The sequence below is a fragment of the Oryx dammah genome, unplaced genomic scaffold, assembly GCF_014754425.2.
Source record: "Oryx dammah isolate SB20612 unplaced genomic scaffold, SCBI_Odam_1.1 HiC_scaffold_23, whole genome shotgun sequence".
Taxonomy (NCBI): Eukaryota; Metazoa; Chordata; class Mammalia; order Artiodactyla; family Bovidae; genus Oryx; species Oryx dammah.
In genome coordinates, this window is record NW_024070207.1 from 72,521,509 (window position 1) to 72,544,606 (window position 23,098).

The 23,098-nt window shown below is 36.7% G+C and overlaps 1 protein-coding gene across 1 annotated transcript in view; it reads left to right on the forward strand.

Annotated features, from left to right (window-relative positions):
* TEX11 (testis expressed 11) overlaps positions 1 to 23,098 on the forward strand; it is a 239,607-nt gene that overhangs the window by 1,219 nt on the left and 215,290 nt on the right. Inside the window, exons 2-3 of the mRNA XM_040265735.1 lie at positions 460 to 517; positions 20,478 to 20,599. Coding sequence (XP_040121669.1) covers positions 481 to 517; positions 20,478 to 20,599 — 159 coding nt within the window. The 5' untranslated portion in view covers positions 460 to 480. The remainder of the gene's footprint in view (positions 1 to 459; positions 518 to 20,477; positions 20,600 to 23,098) is intronic.

The window sequence follows — 23,098 nt, forward strand, 5'->3', positions numbered from 1 at the left end:
TGGCTCGTGACTGTTGGGGGCAGGGAGCTGTGTGGCTCGTGACTGTTGGGGGCAGGGAGCTGAGACCCTAGCTGGGTCTTCAGAGAGCGGGAAAAAGGACGGTCAGTGATTGGATGCTTTGAAGATATGAGCGGCAAGAGTGGGAGATTTTGAACCAATTAGAGAAGGCAACAAGAAGACAGACCAATCACAGGGTAAACCGAGCCCGGGGCGTAGGGGGAGGGCGGTTTTTGTGTTGCGGGGCAGATTGTCCTAAGACTCGATACGAAAATTTTCTCTAAGCCGAGTTCACGTCGCAGGAGCTTGACCCTGGCCTTCGTTAACTGCTTTTTCTGGGTTTAAAAATTTCCTCAGCATTTTTTCTTTTGGAACAGAACTGAGAGGAAAAATTTGAAAAGAAATTTATTGCGACGCTGGAGAATAAAGGACAGAATATTAAAATATCTTCTTATTTCATAGGCCTGAGCCAGAGATTCCAAAATGGACAGCAATGATTTTCGTTTCATGGACTTTAAAGGTATCTAGCTTTACACTAGAAAATGTAAAAATAGTAAAGAAAATGTTTACCTATTTGCTGCCTTATCTAAGATCATCTGAATGTATTTTGTTTCCTAATTTTGTCTCTGAAGTATCTGTAGCTCCAAGTTTTCTCATTTACGTATTAGAAAACAGTGTTAATGTTTAAGACACTGGAATCCTTTTATAAACTAGCGTAGGGAAATAGAATTTCACAATTTATAGCTTGTTTTCTCGGGATTGTTGTGCGTGCGTAGTAACACTGGTTTAATCTGAAATAGAAATCTGTGTTAAAAGGACATTAAAAAAATTACTGCTAGATCCTGAAGTACCTGTCCATAATCATCAGTGAAAAATAAATTATATCTTGTGTAGCATTAGGTTTAAGTGCATTTTATTGTATCTTAATTCTTTTGAAAATTGGTACTCAGTGGATGATATTTGTGGGAATTCTTAGTTAAAAAAGCAGTTCAATTGACTAGAAAACCAGATTCCGCAACCATGCCAGGTATGGGAGAGTTTACCGTATTTCTTTTTGGGGCGGGACATGATTAGACCTATGGTACATTTGCATTCATGTTCATATAATAATGAAATAACGTCATAACCAGATTGGCTACAAATCTGTGATTTAAAAAAGTTTAGGTCAGTATTTTGTTAATGCTTATAATTTTACAACAACAACAAAGCCCACTACCACTTAACCTTAAGTTTTAATTTAGGATATGCTATTTTAGGTCTTCGCTTGTGGCTCAGCTGGTAAAGAATCCGCCGGCAACTTGGGAGACCTTGGTTCGATCCTTGGGTTGGGAATATCCCCTGGAGACAGGAATGGCTACCCACTCCAGTGTTCTGGCCTGGAGAATTCCATGGACTGTATAGTCCATGGGGTCACAAAAAGTTGGACAGGACTGAGTGACTTTCACTTTCATCTTAAGGATTAAAAACATTGAATAGGGATTATTATTTTTAAATATATTGTATTTGAGACCTGGTATTTACATAAATATTTGAAGCACACAGAAAAGTTTAAGAATATAATGAAGACCTGTAAAACTACCACTAAGTTTTGTTGAATCTTCACATTTTGCCACATACTTCTAAAAGATTGTGCTTAGTCACTCAGTTTTGTCCGACTCTTTGCGACCCCGTGGACTGTAGCCTGCCAGGCTCCTCTGTCCGTGGGAATTCTTTGGGCAAGAATATTGGAGTGGGTAGCAGTACCCTCTTCTAGGGGATCTTCCCAACCTAGGGATTGAACCCAAGTCTCCTGCCTTGCAGGTGGATTCTTTACCATCTGAGCCCCCAGGGACGCTCTAAAAGATTAAGGTGCCTTTTTTTTCATCTTTGAAATATTACATAAATTGCATCATTTTGTATGATTTTTTCCTGCAAGTTATATATTTTTTTTGCTCTGTATTATATTTTGGATATTTACCCATACAGATATTTTAGCTCTAGTTCATTTATTTACAGTTTATTAGTAATATTACATTGACTATAAGTGTACCACAATTTATTTATCTAATCTCAACAGCATTACAACATTGTTTTGAAGAGTTTATCAGGAGCTTTCAAACATTTTTGACTACCACCAACACCTATGGAAAGGAAATATATTTTCCATCACATCTTGGTATATACACACTGTATCAAAAGTTTAATGAAATCATTTTACCCTTATTGCATATAGTGCATATGTATGTAATATTTTCTATTCTATGCTTTTTGAATGATATTTTCTATTCTATGCTTTTTTTAAAAAAATGTAAATGTTGGTTATGACTCATTAATTTATTTCTTGAACACAAGCGGATGAAGCTCTAGGGCAGTGCTGTACAATTGAAACATAGTGCAAATGTAAAGAATTTTGTATTTTTTGTACCACATTAAAAAAGCTTAAACAGATGAAATTAATTTTAACAATACAAATTATTTAGCTCAGTATATCTAAAATGCTATCATTTCAACATGTAATCAGTATAAAAATTATTAATGAAATAGTTTACATTCTTTTTCTTTTCTATTCAAAATCATTGAAGTCTAGTATGTATTTTATACTTAAAGCATGTCTCATTTTGGACTTGCCACATTTCAAGTGCTCAATAGTCTGGTATGGCTAGTGGCTACCCTGTAGTGGCAGTGCTACTCTGGATTGTAATTAAGAATTTGAACTGCTGGGTGAAATGCTATAAGCATCTTTAACTTAACAAATATTGCCGAATTGTTGTCAAAAGTAGGTTGAACAATTTATACTGCCTCTTCCTTTCTCTTTCCCTATTATGCTTTCTAATATTTGCTTTTGTCAGACTTAAAAAATTGTGCATGATTGAAGGGTGTTGTTGTTTTTAAGTAACATTTTATTTTAGGAGTTTTAGATTTACAGAGTAGTTACAGAGAGAATATAGAGAGTTCTTAGATACTCCTCAGCCAGTTCCATTTGCTCTAATGTTTTACATTGCTCTAATGTATTACATGGATGTTTTAATTTGCATATCTGTTAAGTAGCAAAGTTGGGTATATTTTCATAGATTTATTTTCCATTTGAGTTTTATCTTCTGTGTACATAACCTTTTCAGTCAAGTTTTGTAAAAATGGGTCACAAAAGGGCATATGATGGCTTAGCTTATTTTCTTCTCAGGGAGAATTGACATAACATCTGTCTTTTTATATCAACAATTCTAGTCAGTTTCAAGGTTAAAAAGGAACAGAAATTAGTCTAAATTATACTCATTGTGTCTAAATAATTGTAACTCCTTTTCTGCATGTCAGCTCTTCAACTATTTTAAAACACTTCTGTCCCTGGAAAGTCTCTTATTCAGATTCAGCATTTTTAATTCTTTTAGTCATTCCTCATGTTACGTGGATTCTAGTCCTCTCATCATTTTGTGTGCTGTCCTCTGAACATGCTCTATTCTTTCCATGTTATTCCTTAAAGTATGGTACACAGAACAGAACACAATTCTCTCGGTTCAGTATGATAAGCTCAAAATAATCTTTTGCTTTAGATTTAGAAATGATCATTGTTGTCATTAGATACTGTTATAGCTAAGATTGAATTTTTTTTCCTTTTTTTGGGAGCTGGCGATCACACCATACTAATGACACATTTTGAGCTTTTGGTCCCCAGAAGACCCTCAGTCTTTTTTTAATACATGCTTATATTAAGCTACATCTTGACTGTCATATATTGGTAGAGTTAGTTTCAGAGACTTAAATGCAGGACTTCTTGTTTCTTACATTAATGTCATTCTGTAATTGGAGATTTAATTTTTGTTCCTGATTATATCTTGTCTCTTATTTCCTGTCTGTTTCTCTCTCAACTTCTTCATGCACATCATTGATAAAATTGTTAAATAGAGTAGAGCCAAGGGCAGAATGTTATGTTATTAAAAACTTAAGACTGACATGAATTCATTAGGCAGCAAGCTCTGAGTATGCTTTTTTTTAAAGTATTTATTTTTTTGAATTAATTTTTATTAGGGTATAGTTGATTTACAATGTTGTGCTGGTTTCTGCTTATAGCAAAGTGAATCAGTTATATATTCATATGTATCCACTCTTTTTTAGATTCTATTCCCAGGTCACTGCAGAGTACTGAGTAGCGTTTCCTATGCTATATAGTAGATTCTTTAGTTATCTGTTTTATATAAAGTAGTGTGTATCTGTCAATCCCAGTCTCCCAATTTATCCCTCCTGCCTCTTTCCCCCTTGGTAACTAAAAGTCTGTTTTCTACATTTGTGACTCTATTGCTGTTTTGTAAATAGGTTCATTTGTACCATTTTTTTTAGATTCCACATATGAGCAATATCATATGATATTTATCTTTTTCTGACTTCACTCAGTGTGACAATCTCTATCTAGGTCCATCCATTTTGCTGCAGATGAAATCATTTTATTTTATTTTTTGATGAGTAATATTCCTCTGTATGTGTGTTTGTGTGTGTATATATATAACCACATTCCTCCTTTGATGGATGTTTAGGTTGCTTCCATGACCTGGGTTTTGTAAATAGTGCTGTAGTGAACATTGGGGCACATGTATCTTTTCAAATTATGGTTTTCTCCAGATATATGTCCATGAGTGGGATTGTTGGGTCATATGGTAGCTCTATATTTGCCTTTTTAAGGAATCTCCATACTGTTTTCCATAGTGACTGTACCAATTTACATTCCCACCATACCCTGTCCAACATTTAATGTTTGTAGATTTTTTGATGATGGTCATTCTGACTTGTGTGAAGTAATACCTCATTGTAGTTTTGATTTGCATTTCTCTAATAATCAGTGATGTTGAGCATCTTTTCATGTGTCTCTTGGCCTCTGTATTTGGAGAAATGTCTATTTAGGTCTTCTGTCCAGTTTTTGACTAGGTTGTTTGTTTCTTTGATATTGAGCTACATGAGCTGTTTGTATATTTTAGAGAGTAATCCTTATTGGTCACTTTGTTTGCAAATATTTTCTCCCATTCAATGTGTTGTCTTTTCATTTTGTTTATGGATTCCTTTTTTTTTGGCTGCTCCAAGCATGTGGGATCTTTAATTCTCTGACTAGGGATCAAACCCACACTCCCAGCATTGAAAGCACAGAGTCTTAACCACTGGACTGCCAGGGAAGTCCTTGCTGTGCAAAAGCTTTTAAGTTTAATTAGGTCCCATTTGTTTATTTTTGTCCTTATTTTCATTACTCTAGGAAATGGATCAAAAAAATCATTCTGTGGTTTATGTTAGAGAGTGTTCTACCTTTCTTTTCCTCTAAGAGGTTTATAGTATCTGGTCTTACATTTAGGTCTTTAATCTATTTTGAGTTTATTTTTATGTATGGTATTAGAGAGTGTTCTGATTTCATTTTTTTTTTATGTAGCTGTCCAGTTTTCCCAGCACTACTTATTGATGAGGTTCTTTTTTTCCATTGTATCTTCTTGCCTCCCTTGTCATAGATTAGGTGATCTTAGGTGTGTGGGTTTATCTCTGGACTTTCTATCCTTTTCTGTTGATCTATATTTGTTTTTATGCTAGTACCACATTGTTTTAATTACTATGAACTTTGTAGGATAAGTCTGAAGTCAGGAAACCTGATTCCTCCTGCTCCGTTTTCTTTTCTCAGGATTGCTTTGGGTATTCTGGGTCTTTAGTGTTTCCATACAAAATGTAAATTTTTTTGGTTCTAGTTCTGTGAAAAACTGGCATTGGTAATTTGATAGCGATTATATTGAATCTGTAGATTACTTTGGGTAATATGGTCATTTTCACAATACTGATTCTTCCAGTCCAAGAACATGGTAAATCTTTCGATCTGTTTGTGTTATCTTTGATTTCATCAGTATCTTATAGTTTTCTGAGTAGAGGTCTGTTGCCTCCATAGATAGGTTAATTCCAAGGTATTTTTTCTTTTGATGTGATAATAAATGGAATTGTTTCCTTAATTTCTCTTTCTGATCTTTTGTTGTTAGTGTATAGGAATGTAAGAGATTTCTATATATTCATTTTGTATCTTGCAACTTTACCAAATTCATTGATGAGCTCAAGTACTCTTGAGTATGCTTATTCAACCTGCCTGATTTTCTGTTGTTTCCAAAGCCTGGCCACTGTCTTATTCTGTACTTGGCTTTAACTCTAGATTTAGAATTTTGGTTCATCTCTTTGAAGGCCTCTTGAGGCTCTCTGTATATGAACTTCTGTTACCAATTCCTCCTATTCACCTTTTCCTCAGCTTTATTGAGATATAATTGACATATAATATTGTGTAAGTTTAAGATGTACAGCATAGTGATTTTTATATATGTATGTATTGCAAAGTGATTACTACAATAATGTTGTTTAAGGCATCTATCACCTCACACAGTTACAATTTTGGGGGAGAAGGATGAGGGAAATGGGTGAGGGTGGTTAAATGGGATGAACCTCCTGTTCACCTTTGAACTGCCTTCTTGGTGTTGAACAAAGTTTAATGCCACACTATGCTATCCTGCTCCTGACCTACAGCCTGCAGGGATTTCCTTTCTGTAGTAGTTGCTCTTTTTTTCTCTCTCCTCCGCTTTCTTCATTTTTATTTTCCTATTCTTTCTTTCTTAGGAATTAACTTTGAGTTGTCATTTACATGCAATAAAATTCACATTTTAAGTGTATAGGTTCATATAAGTAGTTAATCCCTTTTTATTGCTTAGTAGCATTCTACTTAATGACTGGACCACAATTTGTTTATCTCTTCATCAGTTGATGGATATTTTTGACTATTATGAATAAGATTACTGTGAATATTCATATATATGTTTTAAGTGATTTAAGTTTTCATTTCTCTTGAGGAAATTATCTAGAAGTGGATTTGTTGAGATTAAAAAGTGTGTTTTAACCAGGTTTCAACAGTTTTTCTAGAGTATTTCCTTTTTGGAAGACAGGTTTTAAAAGGCCCAAATTCTTAAGAAACAATAACAACTGGGCTGGGGGCAGTTCCTAAAATGATCCTGCTTGATTCAGGAAGAAAAAGTTCCTCATTTTGAGAAGCACCAGGACCATATACAGTAGAAGTTGACTTAATATGGGAATAGCAAAAAGTTTGTGTTGTTGAATAGTTGTACCAAGATAATTTAGCCCAATTGTCCTTCTCAATATGAGGGTTATTTCTTCTTAAAGAATGGCAACTTTATCAAGCTTTCCCTTTCCTGTTGTTAATTTGGAGACAATTCTCCTTTTTCTAAATTTCTAACATCTTTGTGTTTGCTTTATAATATAAACATCCTTGAGGTCTAATAACATATCCAAGTTTTACTTCTTTTTTTCTGTTAAATCTGTGATGACTGTTAAAGTAGTATTGATAGATATTAAAAATTTGTATCATTAAATCTTCAGAAGACAATGACAGTATATACTTTAGAGCAGCCCTGGTCCAATAGAAATATAGTGTGAGCTACAAATGTAATTGGTAGCTGAATATTCAAATTTTGAAGGACTTGTGCTGAGGCTGAAGCTCCCAATACTTTAGCCACCTGATGCGAAGAACTGACTCACTGGAAAAGACCCTGATGCTGGGAAAGATTGAGGGCAGGAGGAGAAGGGGACAACAGGGAATGAGATGGTTGGATCACATCACTGACTTGATGGATGTGAGTTTGAGTAAACTCTGGGGGTTGGTGATGGACGGGGAGGCCTGGCATGCTGCAGTCCATGGGATCACAAAGAGTCAGACATGACTGAGCGACTGAACTGAACTGAACAAATGTAATTTAAAAATTTCTAGTTGCCACATTTAAAAAGCAGAAACAGGTAGTTATTTTAAATAATACAGTAATAATTTTGGTGCCATGTTTTTAGCCCCACATATCTAAAATATTATTTCAGTATATAATCAGTATCCAAAATTACTGAAATATTTTAGACTGCAAATCTAGACTGAAAATTTTAGTAGGAGAACTCACTCAAGATAATTGACTTTCATTGAATCTCAGAGGACTTTATTGATTTGAAAGCCTCCCTGAACTATTTGTTCCCATTCCTTTAAATGCCACAGTAATATCCTCAGATTAGGAATGACAGAGTTATTAGGACATGTCCCAAGAGTGCTGTGTGTCATGAGCACAGCTTCTGTATGGCCTGTGCAGAAACCTTGTTGATAGTCTTGTTGGAGTCACTTGGCATGCACATATTAGGTAGAAATAAGATGGTTTATGAAATAAAGAGATGGTATAACTAACAGCATTGAATTTTGTTAATATGCCATACAATGTGTTTCAAGCTCTGGTCCTTATATACCTTTCTAATTGTGTTTTCTGTAACTTTTTTTTTACTTTTTTCTCCAACCATGCATAGTCACTTATGATTATTTGAACCTATTGAACTTTCTACACCTGTATGTTTCTCCCTACGTTTGGCATGTTGCCTGGCAATCTCTAAGTGATCCTTCCAGACCCACCTTAGATAGCACCTCAGTGAAGTCTATCCTGCCATCCCTATATCCCAACTCTCAAATGGGTAGTTACTTAATTCTTCCTCTATACTCCCATAGCATCTTGAACTCACAGCACTTATTTTATATTGTAAGTTTTCTCCTTTTAATTTCTCTTAACAGTGTGATGTACTTGACAGTGTAGAGTTTCACTCATCTTTGTATTCCTAACAGGATGCTTGAGTGAAGTGAAAGTTGCTCAGTGCCAAAGGAACTCTTTGTGATCACATGGACTATATAGTCCATGGGATTCTCCAGGCCAGAATACTGGAGTGGGTAGCCTTTGCCTTCTCCAGGGGATCTTCCCAACCCAGGGATCGAACCCAGGTCTCCTGCATTGCAGGCAGATTCTTTACCAGCTGAACCACAAGGGAAACCCAACAGGATGATGCTTAGTATGTGCCTAATATTAAGCATTCAGTGAATGTTTGTTGTATTAAATTTTACAAGGAGACATAGACACCAGCCAAAACAGGAAGTACAGTTGTGGATTTTGTTCATGCTGTGCTACTAATAGCTTTTATCTTGGCCTTCTTCTATATCAATTATAAAATTATCACTTAACTTCTCTGTATCAATGATAAAATCAGTTATTGATAGGTCAATTAATTATAAAATTATAACTTAATCAATTATAAATTAGAGTGTTACTAGAATTTTAAGGTGACTTACAGCTCTGGATAGCTGGTTGATTGATACCTGTATATACACATATCTTGAGTGGAAATGTGTTTAAACTCTTGAAGGGAGGGAACTGTGTCTTGTTTACATTATTCTTGGTCTGTTTAACAAAATACTTGATTATCATTAAATGCTTATTGAATTAAACATGTCTATTTCATTCATATGGCCCACAGGGATAGCAATACTGTCTGCTGTGTTATTCTATCACCATCGAAGGCAGTTCATAAGATGCTTAATTGTTTATGACATTTTGCTTAGCAATCCTCTAAATAACTAGGCCATTTTGTTAGGAATGGAAAGGCTAAAGATACCTTGTGTGGAAAATTAACCATCATTCATTTGATTTCATTAAACATTTGACCTCTTTTGCAGGCAAGTTTTATTTTATGTATATTGTGTGGAGTTTACAATAGTGTAGAGATAAGAAACTAAAGAGACAGTTGAATCAACTTAGACTTTTTTCTTCCTTCGAAGACTTGTTTGGTAAGAGTTGCTTTAATACACTCAGCTTAGCTAACCCCATTTTAACCTTCCAATTGTGTTGTTATAGTCTACTTATTGCATTCCCAGCCTTTCCATGTATTATTTTTTTGGTCTGATTTAGATGTGAATTTACTGGGCAAGTGGCTTAGATAAGTCTGTCTTCAGTGCCTAGTGCATTGTTCAGTTCAGTTCAGTTCAGTCGCTCAGTCGTGTCCTACTCTTTGCGACCCCATGAATCACAGCACGCCAGGCCTTTCTGTCCATCACCAACTCCCGGAGTTCACCCAAACTCATGTCCATCGAGTCGGTGATACCCTCCAGCCATCTCATCTTCTGTCGTCCCCTTCTCCTCCTGCCCCCAAGCCCTCCAAGCATCAGGGTATTTTCCAATGAGTCATCTCTTCACAGGAGGTGGCCAAAGTATTGGAGTTTCAGCCTCAGCATCAGTCCTTCCAATGAACACCCAGGACTGATCTCCTTTAGGATGGACTGGTTGGATCTCCTTGCAGTCCAAGGGACTCTCAAAAGTCTTCTCCAACACCACAGTTCAAAAGCATCAATTCTTCGGCGCTCAGCTTTCTTCACAGTCCAACTCTCACATCCATACATGACCACTGGAAAAACCATAGCCTTGACTAGACGGACCTTTGTTGGCAAAGTAATGTCTCTGCTTTTTAATGTGTTAACACTATGTAAACAGAAGTTAATTAAGTACTTAGATAGAAATAGCCTTTGATATGGTGGTAACTAAAACAAACCAGATCTCAGCTGAATAAAAGACTCAGTCAAGAGCAACAGGGCTCAGCTACAATGGGTAAGAGGATGTAATGAGAGTAAAACTTATACAGAGACTTTGTAAATCTATACAGATACTTAGGGGTAGGATTGGATGAATTGACAAGTTGAGTTTGGTTTTTGACCTTCCATTTTATAGGTGTGTGAAATAAAATACCAAATTCATTGAAACATTTATACAATGTGCAGTTGATTGAGAGGACTGAGTTGTGGCTTTTTGAGATATTCCTCTTACTGCTATAGTTTGTTCAGAGTAAGTATAATTCTACCCTTTAGTCTCTAAAGTTTAGTGCCCTGGATGAGGCTGGATGTATTTCCTCACCAGAATCAAGTTGGAAATTCCTTTTTTGATTAGCATGATCTAGTCATCTCTTGCCTTTTTACCCTCCCTGCTGCCAAGCCATTTGCCCTCTAAAATTTTATGTACCTTTATCTCCTGATGAACCCAGGCTTAAGTTTGCTCCAGTCCCTGAGCCAGTTCTGTCTGGAGCAAGAAAGAATAACAGTATTATGAAGTAGGGAAGAGGTTGTTCTGGAATGAAGTCATAGTGGCCATCAGATTTGATATTTAACATGCTATGGGTATACTTTAGGCACCTGTTGAGCTTTATCATTTCTGACTGTCATGGTTTTCATGGAGTTAACCCTGCCCTGTATCCTTTCCTAATTGCTCTCAAGGATGAAGGTTCTGCTCAGAACTATAATACATTGCTGTGAATAATTCTCTTAAAACTATGGTGCATGCAGCTTCATGTGACTTTGGCATTATGATTCACTGATTGGATTCTGTTGTGCCATACCCAGTTCGTCAGTTGGGTCCTCCTGGAACATTGCATAAGAAAAATGATTGTCTTTCTGACCATAAGATAGGCAGTATGATTTGCAGTGTGATTTTGTCCATCACTAACCTGTTTGTCCAATTTTTTTCCCATGCCCCCTTGACACTGTTTTGGACATTTTGACTGTCCTCATTAAAACCAGCCTCTGCTGGGAGATTTTCTTAGCCCACAACAGAATTATAGTGTGGCACTCTCAATAGTGTTGGCTCATTTATTCTCTCTTTACTATTTTTTAGTTGTCTCAGAGTCCTGGCAAGTCAGTTCTTCCAGGCCTTTCTCAATAGGTCTAGTATAGTGGAAAGTATAGGATTTCATATTAGAAAGTCTCAGTTCAAGTCCTAGTTTACTACTTCCTCTTTCTGTCAGTTTGAAGAAGTTACTATGCTTTGTTAAATCTCAGTGCCTGCATCTCATAAAATAAAAGTATATTCTAGGACTTCCCTGGTGGTCCAGTGGTTAAAAATCCACTTTGCAGTGCAGTGGATGTGGGTTTGATCCCTGGACAAGGAACTAAGATCCCATGTGCCAAGGGGCAACTAAGCCTGCATGCTGCAACTAGAGAACTGATATACCACAACTAGAGTCTGTGTGCTGCAACTAAGACCCAGCCAAATAAGTAAATACTAAAAAAGAAGAAAGTTCTTTAAATAATCTCCCTTACAGAGTGCATTGATGATTAAATGAAAATGCATATGAAAAAGCTAAGAGACTATATAAAGCACTAGGCAAATGTTAACTTTATTGTCATTTTTTGTCCTTTTCTAACTGAAGAATTTGCAGATAATTACTGTGATTTGGAGTAAAATCTTGCCCCTGGAAAGTCTTGGAACTGCTTTGGCTTTTGAATGACTGGTTGAGTTGATGGAGGTCATGGGGAGAGACTTGGCAGGACTGTTGATAGATTTTTTTCCATGTTGTAGCAGAAGCTCCTGTCCTCAAGGACAGAAATTTTCCCTATACTGTACCTAAAATGCTGTCTACCTAATTAGAATTAATTGGTACAGATTAACACAGCTGCCTCAATAGAGTGACTCCCCAGTTTTAACCAGGATGAATCTCATTTAAATTAACTGAAATCATATTGTAAATCATAGTTTATTTCAGTAGCTGGGAAGATAATTTAATCATTTTCTTTCAAAATGTACAATCTTGCTTGATATAACCTTAATACATGATGTTGTCTTCACATCTCAGGAATAGGCTGTATTTATAGAAGCTTTTTTCTGAACTTCTCCCAGAAGAAAGTCTCTCCTTCATAGTGTAACTCTCAACCATTCAGCTATGCTGACTTACTCAGCTTTGCTGACTGCATTTTATCCTAAAGAACTGCAGTGCTGTCACTGCCTCAGCTGGTGTCAGTCAAGTTGCTCAACTGAATGACACTGAAAATATGTTTTGAAGGGATCAGATTATTTTGACAAAGAATGAATAATATAAAATATTAAGAGAACATTCACAAGTCAAAATCAGAGTCTCATATACTATGTACTAGGAGTTATAATTGGTATTCTAATAAAATATCTGGATAAAAAAATGAAGTCAAATTTAAAGTTTTATATTGTTTTTTTCTTTTTTTAAGTTAGTTTTAAATTAGTTTATTTATTTTAATTGGAGGATAAGTACTTTACAATATTGTGATGGTTTTTGCCATAATCCATCAACAGGAATCGGCCATAGGTATACATGTGTCCTCCTCCTGAAACTCCCTCCCTCTTCCCTCCCCACTGTATCTCTCTGGGTTGTCCCAGAGCACTGGCTTTTGGTGTTCCTGCTACATGCATCGAACTTGCCCTGGTCATCTGTTTTAAATATGGTAATGTACATGTTTCAGTTCTATTCTCTCAAGTCATCCCACCCTCGCCTTCTCCCACTGAGTCCAAAGTCTGTCCTTTATGTCTGTGTCTCCTTTGCTGCCCTGCATGTTAGATCGTTGGTACCATCTTTCTAAATTCCATATATATGCGTTAATATACTGTATTTATCTTTCTCTTTCTGACTGACTTCACTCTATATAATAGGCTCCAGGTTCATCCACCTCATTAGAACTAACTCAAATGTGTTTCTTTTTTATAGCTGAGTAATGTTCCATTGAGTACATGTACCACAACTTCTTTATCCATTCATCTGCTGATGGAATCTAGGTTGCTTCCATGTCCTAGCTATTGTAAATAGTGCTGCAATGAATATTGGGGTACATGTGTCTCTTTCAATTCTGGTTTCCTCCATATGCCCAGCAGTGGGATTACCGGGTCATATGGCAAGTTCTAGTACCAATGTTTTAAGGAATCTCCATACTGTTCTCCATAGTGGCTGTACCAGTTTGCATTCCCACCAACAGTGTAAGAGGGTTCCCTTTTCTCCACACCCTCTCCAGCATTTATTGGTTGTGGACTTTTTGATGATGGTCATTCTGACTGGTGTGAAATGATACCTTATTCTGGTTTTGGTGTGCATTTCTCTAAATTGAGTATTGTTGAACATCTTTTCATGTGTTTAATAGCCATCTGTATGTCTTCTTTGGAGAAATGTCTCCTTAGATCTTTTGCCCACATTTTGATTGGGGTGTTTTTTCTGATATTGAGCTGCATGAGGTGCTTGTATATTCTGGAGAATAATTCTTTGTCATTTGTTTCCTTTGTTATTATTTTCTCCTATTCTGAGGGCTGTCTTTTCACATTGCTTATAGTTTCCTTCAAGCTTATAAGTTTAATTAGCTCCCATTTGTTTATTTTTGTTTTTATTTCCATTGCTCTGGCAGGTGAGTCATAGAGGATCTTGCTGTGATTTATGTTGGAGAATGTTCTGCCTATGTTTTCCTCTAAGAGTTTTATAGTTTCTGGTCATACATTTAGGTCTTTAATTCATTTTGAGTTTATTTTTATGTATGATGTTAGAAAGTGTTCTTTCATTCTTTTACGCATAGTTGCCCAGTTTTCCCAGCACCACTTGTTGAAGAGACTGTCTTTTCTCCATTGTATATTTTTGCCTCCTTCGTCAATGATAAGGTGTCCATAGGTGTGTGGATTTATCTCTGGACTTTCCTGTTTTGGTCCATTGATTCATATTTCTGTCTTTGTGCCAGTATCATACTTTCTTGATGACTCTGGCTTTGTAGTATAGTCTGAAGTCAGGCAGGGTGATTCCTCCAGTTCCATTCATTCTTCTCAAGATTGCTTTGGCTGTTTGGGGACATTTGTGTTTCCATACAAATTGTGAAATTATTTGTTCTAGTTCTGTGAAAAATACTGTTGGTAGTTTGATAGGGATTGCATTGAATCTGTGGATTGCTTTGGGTAGTATACTCATTTTCACTATATTGATTGTTTAAATCCAAGAACATGACATATTTCTCCATCTATTGTGTCATCTTTCCTTTCTTTCATCAGTGTTTTATAGTTTTCTGTATACAGGTCTTTTGTTTCTTTAGGGAAGTTTATTCCTAAATGTTTTATTCTTTTCATTGCAGTGGTGGATGATATTATTTCCTTAATTTCTCTTTCTAATTTTTTTAATTAGTGTACAGGAATACAAGGGATTTCTGTATATTAATTTTATATCCTGTGATTTTATTATATTCACTGATTAGTTCCAGTGCCTTGGACCTGGGAAGTGCATGCCACCTTGGGCTGTGGTGACTCCCATGTGGTCCATCCATTGCGAGCACATCCACCCCACACATCTCAGCGATGTTTGTTTGCAGTATCCCTCCCTTGCCATAGCACAACTGAGCAAGTGAGCCTGAATAAGTGGCCACTTTTGTCCCCTCATGTCAGGGCGGAAAATGAGACACTGAAGAGACGTGCAAGCAGAGGAGGCCAACCTAAGCAAAGAAAAGAAAGGGGAACTGCCCCAGAAGTGGCAGGTACAACAGATTAAAATCCTGCAGTTAAGCTGAGACTGCATTTGAGGGGCAACTGTTGACTTTGAGAGCAAGTACAAGCTGGAACAAGGGATTATCTGACACTGAAATGACCCCACACTGCCTACAACAGCTCCAGAGAAATTCCTAGATATATTTTTCTATATTATTATTATTTTTAAAAAGTTTATTATTTCTTTTTATTTTTTATTCTTATTTTTTCCTTTTCTTTAAACTTTCTTCCCATCCTCATTGTCTTTTTTTCCTCATACTATCCTATTATGGTTCTCTATGTTCAATTTACTTTTTTTAATATTGTATTTTTAAGAGTCCAGTTTTTATTCTGGGTTTTTAATTTTTGCTTTTTGACCTTTTGTTATTAATTTTGTACCTTTAAGAGCTTAATTTCTAATATCCATTTTCACTTAGGGATTTGATTACTGGCTTGATTGCCTTCTCTTTTGAGTACTCACCCTTTTCTCCTCCTGGTCGCCTCTATCTCCTTCCTCCCTCTTCTCTATATAACTCTGTGAATCTCTTTGGGAATCTCTCTGGGTGTTCCTGGCTGTGGGGAGTTGTTTCACCATTAACCTAAGGGTTTTGTCTTCCGTGTTGTGTGGACAGAGAAGTCTTGATGCTACTGTCAGAGGTTGGGATTGAAACCCAGAGGCAGGGGGCTCAACTCCAGAACTTTGGACTGTCATAGAATTCCTGACCCCAGGGAATATTGTTCCCTACACATACCTACACTGAGACCATGCTACACCCAAGAGGCATCAAGGTCCAGTGCCAGACACCCCACGCTAATGGTTTTTTTCTTTTCAAAAACATTTTAAGAAATCTTTCTGATACTTGGATTTTTTTAAAACACTTAAAAATTTTTCCTAACTTTTAAAAAATTGTGGTATAATTGACATACAACATTTTGTTGATTTCAAGTGTGCAACATAATGATTCAATATTTGTGTATATTACAAAATGATAAGCACAATAAGTCTAATTTAACATCCATCACTATATATAGTTAGAAATTTTTCTTGTGTTGAAAAATTTTAAGATTTATTCTTAGAAGTTTTTTACTCTTAGCAATTTAAAAATATATAATAGTTGTCATGCTGTATATCATATTCCTATGACCTATTTGTTTTATAACTGAAAGTGTATCTTGATTTCCTTTACCCTCTGCCCACCCTCTGCCTCCTGCTTCTGCCAGCCCTCTGCCTCCTGCTTCTGCCAGCCACCAATCTATTTCCTGTATCTATGGGCTTTCTCTTCGTCTCTATGTGTCAGTGAGACCATATAGTATTTGTCTTTCTCCGACTTGTTTCACTTAGCATAACACCTTTAAAGTCCATCCATGTTGCAGATGGCAAGATTTCATTCTTTTATGGCTGAATAATATTCTATTGTATATATTTACCACATTTTCTTTATTCATTCATCCATCGATGGGCACTTAGGTTCTTTCCACGTCTTCAGTTCAGTTCAGTTGCTCAGTTGTGTCTGACTCTTTGTGACCCCATGAACTGCAGCACGCCAGGCCTCCCTATCCATCACCAACTCCTGGAGCCCACCCAAACCCATGTCCATTGTGGCGGTGATGCCATCCAGCCATCTCATTCTCTGTTGTCCGCTTCTCCTCCTGCCCTCAATCTTTTCCAGCATCAGGGTCTTTTCAAATGAGTCAGCTCTTTGCATCAGGTGGCCAAAGTATTGGAGTTTCAACTTCAACATCAGTCCCTCCAATGAACACCCAGGACTGATCTCCTTTAGGATGGACTGGTTGGATCTCCTTGCAGTCCAAGGGACTCTCAAGAGTCTTCTCAAACACCACAGTTCAAAAGCATTAATTCTTCGGCGCTCAGCTTTCTTTATAGTCCAACTCTCACATCCATACATGACCACAGGAAAAACCATAGCCTTGACTAGATGGACCTTTGTTAACAAAGTAATGTCTCTGCTCTTTAATATGCTGTCTAGGTTGGTCATAACTTTCCTTCCAAGGAGTAAGTGTCTTTTAATTTCAAGGCTGCAATCACCATCTGCAGTGATTTTGGAGCCCAGAAAAATAAAGTCAGCCACCGTTTCCACGGTTTCCCCATCTATTTGCCATGAAGTGATGGGACCAGATGCCATGATCTTTGTTTACTTAATGTTGAGCTTTAAGCCAACTTTTTCACTCTCCTCTTTCACTTTCATCAAGAAGCTCTTTAGTTCTTCACTTTCTGCCATAAGGGTGGTATCATCTTCATATCTGAGGTTATTGATATTTCTCCCAGAAATCTTGATTCCAGCTTATGCTTCCTCCAGCCCAGTGTTTCTCATGATGTACTCTGCATATAAGTTAAATAAGCAGAGTGACAATATATAGCCTTGACGTACTCCTCTTCCTATTTGGAAGCAGTCTGTTGTTCCATGTCCAGTTCTAACTGTTGCTTCCTGACCTGCATACGGTTTCTCAGGAGGCAGGTCAAATGATCTGGTATTCCCAATTCTTTCAGGATTTTCCACAGTTTATTGTGATCCACATAGTCAAAGGCTTTGGCATAGTCAATAAAGCAGAAATGGATGTTTTTCTGGAACTCTTGCTTTTTTGTTGATCCAGCGGATGTTGGCAATTTGATCTCTGGTTCCTCTGCCTTTTCTAAAACTATCTTGAACATCTGGAAGTTCACAGTTCACATATTGCTGAAGCCTGGCTTGGAGAATTTTGAGCTTACTTTACTAGCGTGTGAGATGAGTGCAGTTGTGCGGTAGTTTGAACATTTGGCATTACCTGTCTTTGGGATTTCAATGAAAACTGACCTTTTCCAGTCCTGTAGCCACATCACATTCCAGGATGTTCTGGCTCTAGGTGAGTGTGAGTGATCACGCCATCATGATTATCTGGGTCGTGAAGATCTTTTTTATACAGTTCTTCTGTGTATTCTTGCCACTTTTTAATATCTTCTCCTTCTGTTAAGTCCATACCATTTCTGTCCTTTATTGAGCCCATCTTTGCATGAAAAGTTCCCTTGGTATCTCTAATTTTCTTGAAGAGTTCTCTAGTCTTTCCCATTCTGTTCTTTCCTCTATTTCTTTGCATTGATTGCTGAGGAAGGCTTTCTTATCTCTCCTTGCTATTCTTTGGAACTCTGCATTCAGATGCTTATATCTTGCCTTTTCTCGTTTGCTTTTCACTTCTTTTCCCAGCTATTTGTAAGGCCTCCTCAGACAGCCATTTCACTTTTTTGCATTTCTTCTTCTTGGGGATGGTCTTGCTCCCTGTACAATGTCATGAACCTCTGTCCATAGTTCATCAGGCATTCTATCAAATCTAGTCCCTTAAATCTATTTCTCACTTTCACTATATAATCATAAGGGATTTGATTCAGGTCATACCTGAATAGAATCTGATGCTGGGAGGGATTGGGGGGCAGGAGGCGAAGGGCACAACAGAGGATGAGATGGCTGGATGGCGTCACCGACTCGATGGACATGAGTTTGGGTGAAATCCGGGAGTTGGTGATGGACAGGGAGGCCTGGCGTACTGCAATTTATGGGGTTGCAAAGAGTCAGACATGACTGAGCGACTGAACTGAATGGTCTGGTGGTTTCCCCAACTTTCTTCAGTTTAAGTCTGAATTTGGCAATAAGCAGTTGATGATCTGAGCCACAGTCTGCTACTGGTCTTGTTTTTGCTGACTGTATAGAGCTTCTCCATTTTTGGCTGCAAAGAATATAATCAGTCTAATTTCAGTGTTGACCATTTGGTGATATCCATGTGTAGTCTTCTCTTCCACGTCTTAGCTATTGTAAATAGTCCTGCAGTGAACATGAGTTTGCACATATCTTTTCAATTAGTTTTTTAATTTTCTTCAGAAAAATACCTAGAAGTAGAATCATATGGTAGTTTTGTTTTTAATTTTTTGAGGAACTTTACCGTTTTCCATAGTGGCTGCGCCAATTTACATTTCCACTGACAGTGCTGAGGCATCCCTTTTCTACAGCTTCCTGCCAAAACTTCTTATTGCTTGTCTTTTTATGATGACCATTCTAACAGGTGTCAGGTGATATCTCATTGTGGTTTTGATTTGCATTTCTTTGATGATTAATGATGTTGAGCTTCTTTTCTTCATGTACCTAGTGGTCTTCATTATGTTTCCTAAGTTGGAGTTTTTACCATTAAGTTGTCTGATTTCTTTATATGTTTTGGATATTAAGCCCTTATCAGATATATGATTTGCAAATGTTTTCTTTCATTTTAAACTTTCCTAAATCTGTTATCAGTATTTTGAGCAAGGCATAATGGTTACCTAATCTTGGAAGAATAAAAAAATTTAATATTAGCCTATTAACTGCTTTATGGGAGTAAGGAAGCTAGAGGTTTTTATTTTCATATGTATCATTACTTGAGACCTCTGAAATATATATGGTATGTTTTACCTAAAATCTGATCATACAGGGTTCTAAAGATTCTATGAGCTTTAAAAAATATTTGACTGTATTTGAAAATAATTTGCTTTGTGAAGTGGCCATATGAATCTATTTTCTGATATTTAACAAAGAATTTCATTTAGAAGATTTATTGTTTATTTTAACAGGTTAAAAATCTGTTTATTGTAGCAGATTAAAAATATTCCAGAAGGTGTTCTTATTAGTATTGTTAATGCTAGTTAATGCTCAGAAGCAATGCAAGAAATTAGAGACATGTAGGTTATGGAGACCTCTGTTACATGAGTTTGAAAAAACTTCAATTTTGATAATGTGAAAGGCATCAATTATGGTTATACATCATGTTTTAGTTTTAAGGAATTCTGTGGCTTAATCAGGTTCAGCCATATGGATTCTGGAGCTCAAGTCTTTTTAGAAAATGGTGAAATCATTTCTACAGATTCAGTAACTGGTTAATGTTGTTGCTAACTGAGCATGTCATTTTTTTCTCAGAAAGTAGGGTCAAGACTTCAGAGTATGTCTGCCTAATGCTTGAATGTATTAATAAGTATCTCAGTTTTACAGGGCATATATCTTAATTCTCCCTTCAGAATTTCTACATTTTGTAGTTTTGAAGACATTGTTAAGTTCCATCTTATAGTTTTAAAATGACCTATTAATAACAATACTGTTTGTGAAGTCAATGCATTTTACTTTGAGAATGAGTAATGGTGATTAAGTTATAAATAAGTGACTCCCAGGAAACAGAAAATTTATTTGAAAATTGTACTCTTCCTTTAGCTAAAATAAACTTTATCTCCAGTTTAGTTTTACTCTAAGGATCATTGAAGTTTCTTCATGCTGTAGGAACAGATTTCAGAATGATTTGCTAGTTTCAGCCAATGTTGATAGTTCATGTCACTTTTATCATTTATTGTTATTTCAGAAACTGTTGAAAACCTAATTGCAACAGACATTTCACCTAACACACCTGAGGCAATTGATAGACTCTTCGTGGATATAGGAAATATCAGCAGAGAGTCTATGGCTGAAATACAGGATTGTCAGGTTGGTATAAAAATAAATTGATGATAAGTTTTTATGAGTCACTGTTTTAATTAATGTATAAATTAAAAAAAAACTTCATGATTAACATGAAATCTAAATACATAGAAATCAAGCCTAATGGCACATTTAGGGAAAATAGTGTTTTAGAAACCAATGGAAAAATATATCTCAAATTTAATATGTACTGTTTAACCTCTCTAGGCTTCACTCTTCTCATATGTTAAAAGGAGAATAATAAATGTTGTTATGAATAGTGAACAAAATAACATTTTTAAGGTCCTGGGTTGTTGTTGTTCAGTTGCTGACTTGTGTCTGACTTTATGACTCATGAACTGTACCACGCCAAGCTCCCCTGTCCTTCGCTATCTCCTGGAGTTTGCTCAGATTCATGTCCTCTGAGTCAGTGATGCTATCTAACCGTCTCATTCTCTCCTGCCCCCTTCTCCTTTAGCTTTTAGTCTTTCAGGGCCTTTTCTAATGAGTCGGCTCTTTGAATCAGGTGGCCAAAGTACTAAAGCATCAGCTTCAGCATCATTCCATTCAGGGTTGGTTTCCTTTAGGATTGACTGGTTTGATCTCCTTGCTGGCCAAGGGACTCTCAAGAGTCTTCTCCAGCACCACAGTTTGAAAGCATCAGTTCTTCAGCGCTCAGCCTTCTTTATGGTCCATCTATCACATCTGTATATGATCACTGGAAAAACCATAGCTTTGACTATACAGACCTTTGTTGGCAAAGTGATGTCTCTGCTTTTAATACACTGTCCAGATTTGTTATATAGCTTTTATTCCAAGGAGCAACCATCTTCTAATTTCATGGCTGTGCTCACCATCCACAGTGATTTTGGAGCCCCTTCTACGTGCCATGAAGTGATGGGATCAGATGCCATGATCTTAGTTTTTTTTTAATTAAGCCAGCTTTTTCACTTTGCTCTTTCACCCTCATCAAGAGGCTCTTTAGTTCTTCTCTTTCTGCCATTAAGGTGGTGTCATCTGCTTATCTGAGATTGTTGATACTTCTCCTGGCAATCTTAATTCCAGCTTATGATTAATTCAGCCCTGCATTTTGCATGATGTACTCTGCATGTAAGTTAACAGGGTGACAATATACAGCCTTATATTCCCTTCTCAGTTTTGAACCAATCAGTTGTTCCATGTCCATTTGTAATTGTTACTTCTTGCCTGCATACAAGTTTCTCATGTGACAGGTAAGATGATCTGGTATTCCTATCTCTTTAATAATTTTCCACAGTTGTGATTAACACAGTCAAAGGCTTTAGCATAGGCAATGAAGCAGAAGATGTTTTTCTGGAATTCCCTTGCTTTCTGTATGATCCAACAGATGTTGGCAATTTGATCTCTGGTTCCTCTGCTTTTTCTAAACCCATCTTATACATAGTAGTTAGTCACTTAATAGTAATTCTCTTTTCCTTCCTTTTGTAGTAAAATAAGAAACTACCTAGTAGTGGGGAACTCAGTTGACTATAAGCCTTTGGAGGTAGTGCTTATTTTGAGGGGAGGGTATTTTTTTTTCTAGTGTTTACTTGGAAGTCTGTCACTTAATTTTGAAATTGCCTTGAGGTTCTGAAACATTTTGAAAATGTTTACCTTGGGCAGATCCTTCCATTTAGGTGACTGTACAAATGGAAAGGTGAGAAGAAAGTTGATTGTAAATATCTTTCATATGAAGGGCACAGCAACCCACTCCAGTGTTCTTGCCTGGAGAATCCCATGGGCAGAGGAGCTTGGTGGGCTACAGTCCATGGAGTCACAGAGTCAGACACGACTGAGTGACTAACACCCCCCCACACACATATGTAGCTTTATATATGATTCATATGCCATATAAGTTACCCAAGTGTACAAGTCAATGATTTTTAGTATTTCACAGAGTTGTATACTTATCACCAAAGTGAACTTCAGAACATTTTCATCACCCCAGAAAGAAACACACTCTATATTTCCTTCTCTCTTCTCCAGCTCTAGACAGCTTCTAATCTACTTTCTGTCCCTATGGATTTGCCTATTCTGGACATATTATATAAATGGAATTACACAATATGTAGTCTTTTGAGACTGACCTCTGTCACTTGAAAGTGAAAGTGCAAGTCGCTCAGTTGTGTCCAACTCTTTGCGACCCGCAGGCCAGAATACTGGAGTGGGTAGCCTCTACTTTCTCCAGGGGATCTTCCCTTAGCATAATGTTTTCAAAGTTCTTCCATGTTGTAGCATGTATCTGTAACTCATTACCTTTTATGGATGAATAATACTTCATTCTTTGGGTGTGTCACATTTTGTATATCCATTCATCTGTTGATGAACATTTGGGCTGTTTATACCTTTTGGCTGCTATAAATAATGTTGCTGTGGCACTATTAACAATATCTAGGACATGGAAGCAACCTAGATGTCTACTGACAGATGAATGAATAAGGAAATTGTGGTACATATACACAAAGGAATATTGTTGTTGTTCAGTCACTAGGTCATTTCTAACTCTTG